This window comes from Trypanosoma conorhini (assembly GCF_003719485.1).
Source record: "Trypanosoma conorhini strain 025E chromosome Unknown Tco_14.4_contig_00357, whole genome shotgun sequence".
In the NCBI taxonomy this organism is placed as follows: domain Eukaryota; phylum Euglenozoa; class Kinetoplastea; order Trypanosomatida; family Trypanosomatidae; genus Trypanosoma; species Trypanosoma conorhini.
Genome location: NW_021704447.1, coordinates 1 through 2,215, shown reverse-complemented (window position 1 = coordinate 2,215; position 2,215 = coordinate 1). Strand labels below are relative to the sequence as shown.

General features: G+C 59.9%; 2 protein-coding genes across 2 annotated transcripts in view, besides 2 other annotated features; both read right to left on the bottom strand.

Moving 5' to 3' along the window:
- The window catches only part of Tco025E_05807 (vacuolar protein sorting protein 18), a gene marked incomplete at both ends in the record, with an annotated part of 657 nt that extends 44 nt beyond the window's left edge, over nucleotides 1-613 (bottom strand). Inside the window, one exon of the mRNA XM_029372697.1 lies at nucleotides 1-613. This exon is cut by the window's left edge and continues 44 nt beyond it. Within this exon, the coding sequence (XP_029227175.1) occupies nucleotides 1-613 (613 nt within the window).
- A 144-nt stretch (nucleotides 614-757) lies between these two features.
- Nucleotides 758-798: a microsatellite.
- Nucleotides 799-1,094: 296 nt separating this feature from the next.
- Nucleotides 1,095-1,116: a microsatellite.
- Nucleotides 1,117-1,164: 48 nt separating this feature from the next.
- On the bottom strand, nucleotides 1,165-2,215 carry Tco025E_05806 (uncharacterized protein; the record flags this gene model as incomplete). Its single annotated transcript, XM_029372696.1, has 1 exon — nucleotides 1,165-2,215. A coding segment is annotated over one exon (1,051 nt), but the record flags the coding sequence as incomplete, so codon positions are not given.

Sequence of the window (2,215 nt, the reverse complement as noted above, 5' to 3'; positions counted from 1 at the left end):
GCTGCTGCTGCTGCTGCTGCTGCTGCTGCTGCTGCTGCTGCTGCTGCGCATCACGTCGGTGGGGAATGTGGTAGTAGGCCGCCTTGCCGGATCGCCACCGCACCACGCAGAAGTTCCCCCGGGGGTCAAGAAACAGCGCCGTGACGAGGTCGTGTTCGTCGATGAAAAATTTATCCGCAGCCGGTGCTTCCTCCGACGTCCGTCCGCCACTGGCGAGCCTCAGGCGGCTGATGGCGATGTCGTTCCGCTGGTCGAAGAAGTGCAAATGCTGCGACGCCTGCCCCGTCACCACGGCGTACGTGCCGCCAGCCACGGCGACGTGTGCGAGTGGCTCCACGCTGTGGTCAATCGGACACGCTGGGCGCTCCACGCGGCACGCAACGGCCGCCGCCCCGCGCCGCCCCTCCACGGCACTGTAGAACTCCCTCACGGCGGCGTGCACGCTGCCGCTGTTCACCGCGCAGTCGGTGAGCGTTTCCTCAGCAAAGCGCCGGTGCACCACCTCCGCGACAAGCTCCTTCACCTCCAGGAAGTCCTCGCTGCACGACGCCACCTGCCCCGAGCGCAGCAGGGCGGGATCGAACCAGGCGACCTGCTCGGACGCCACATACATCCCCCACCAGCTCCCGCTTGCCGCGCGTGTGTCGCACCTCCCCCAAGGCAACAAAAAAAAAAGACAAGACACTCACCGACAAGTCAGGAAGAAGCAATACCTTTTGTCAGGGGAGCGGCATGCAGTACAGAAGAGGTGCACGTCAAAAACAACAAAAAAAACGAAAAGAAAAAGAAGCAAAAAAATCACCTCCAGGCAAATAACCCGGACAACAGAAATATCTTTTTTTTTTCCTTTTTAAGGAGAACAAAATAAAAAAGTCTTTCGCCATTCTACAATTGAGCGCGCCTCCGCCCCTTTGTGAGTAAGTGTATGTGGCGTGTATTGCATCTAAGGCGGTGGTAAAATGCATGCTCCCACCGCGGTGATAGAAAGGGAAGTGAAAGCAAATATAAGTGTCTACAGCGAGCAACAAAACTTCTACCTCAAAATTCGGCAAATGCTTTGCAATGGCACCCTTGTGCGGCCACGCCGCCGTCGCATACATATATATATATATAAATGCGTCTGTCCTCCACGTGGCACGCCGCGTAGAACCAGTTGTCTGGCACTCACTTCATTTGAGCCCGCATGTTATTAATGCGACTCAGTAGAACTTCGGTCGAGCTCCTCGCCTCCGCCCCACCACACACTCTATTCGCCTGGGGAGAAGCAACGGGAGGTGGTTCATGCCCAAAGAGCTGGCGCAGCGTGATACCACCGGCGCCAACCTTTCGCGTGGCCTGCAGCGGGGCGGCTCCCGAGGGAAGGTACGGCGCATTCGTCAGATCATCAGCGAAAAGGCGGTGTGGCTTAGAGTAGAAGGGGGATTGTGGTGCCGTCACCGTTAACGCATTCCCGGCGGGACCCTCGTGGAGGCCGGTCCGCTCCTGCTGGGAAGGCAGTGATGCACCCCGGCCCAGAGCGGCACGACGCTGACGCTCCGTCATCAGCTCCCGCAGACTGGGGTCTCGCTCGGCACTGCCGGACGGCCTTGCGACAGACGGCGTGGCTCGGCACGGCAAAGTCGCCGCAGGAGATCGCTCGCCACCACCACCAGGGCTGTACTCGGTTAACGGGGAGACACGAATATCCGATAGTTTTGAGGCACTCTCTGCCTGTTGCTGCTCCTGCTGCTGGCGTAGCAGATCCCGCGGGGGCGTCCGCCGCTCCGTCGACTGAAACTGCTGTCGTCTTAGCTGCGGCTCTCCTCTTCGTAGCTGCACCGCGTCATTGGGGCTATAGTGCCGCCCGGTACACGGCAAACCCGCATCCTTCTCCGCTTCCTGACGTGAACACGAGAGAGAGGGCCGGGCCGCTACGGGTGAGTCTGATGAGAATAATAATGTTGCTGCTGGCGCTTCTGCTGCTGCTGCTGGTGGTGGTGGTGGCAGTGAGGGTCCAAGTGCACGGGACGGCTCATGGCATCGGGGGGGCGAAATCCAATCATCACTGCTCCCCTGACCCACGGAATAGTCTTGGGAGGGGTGACAGTTTGCGACCGCAGCACTCTTGCATGCAGCTGGTGGCGGGGTCCCTGCTGCACCCGCGTGGCCAGCTGCTTCCGTGTAAACGTCTGCAAAGCGAGCATGCCGATCTTCCCGCGACTCGTTCGGTGACTGT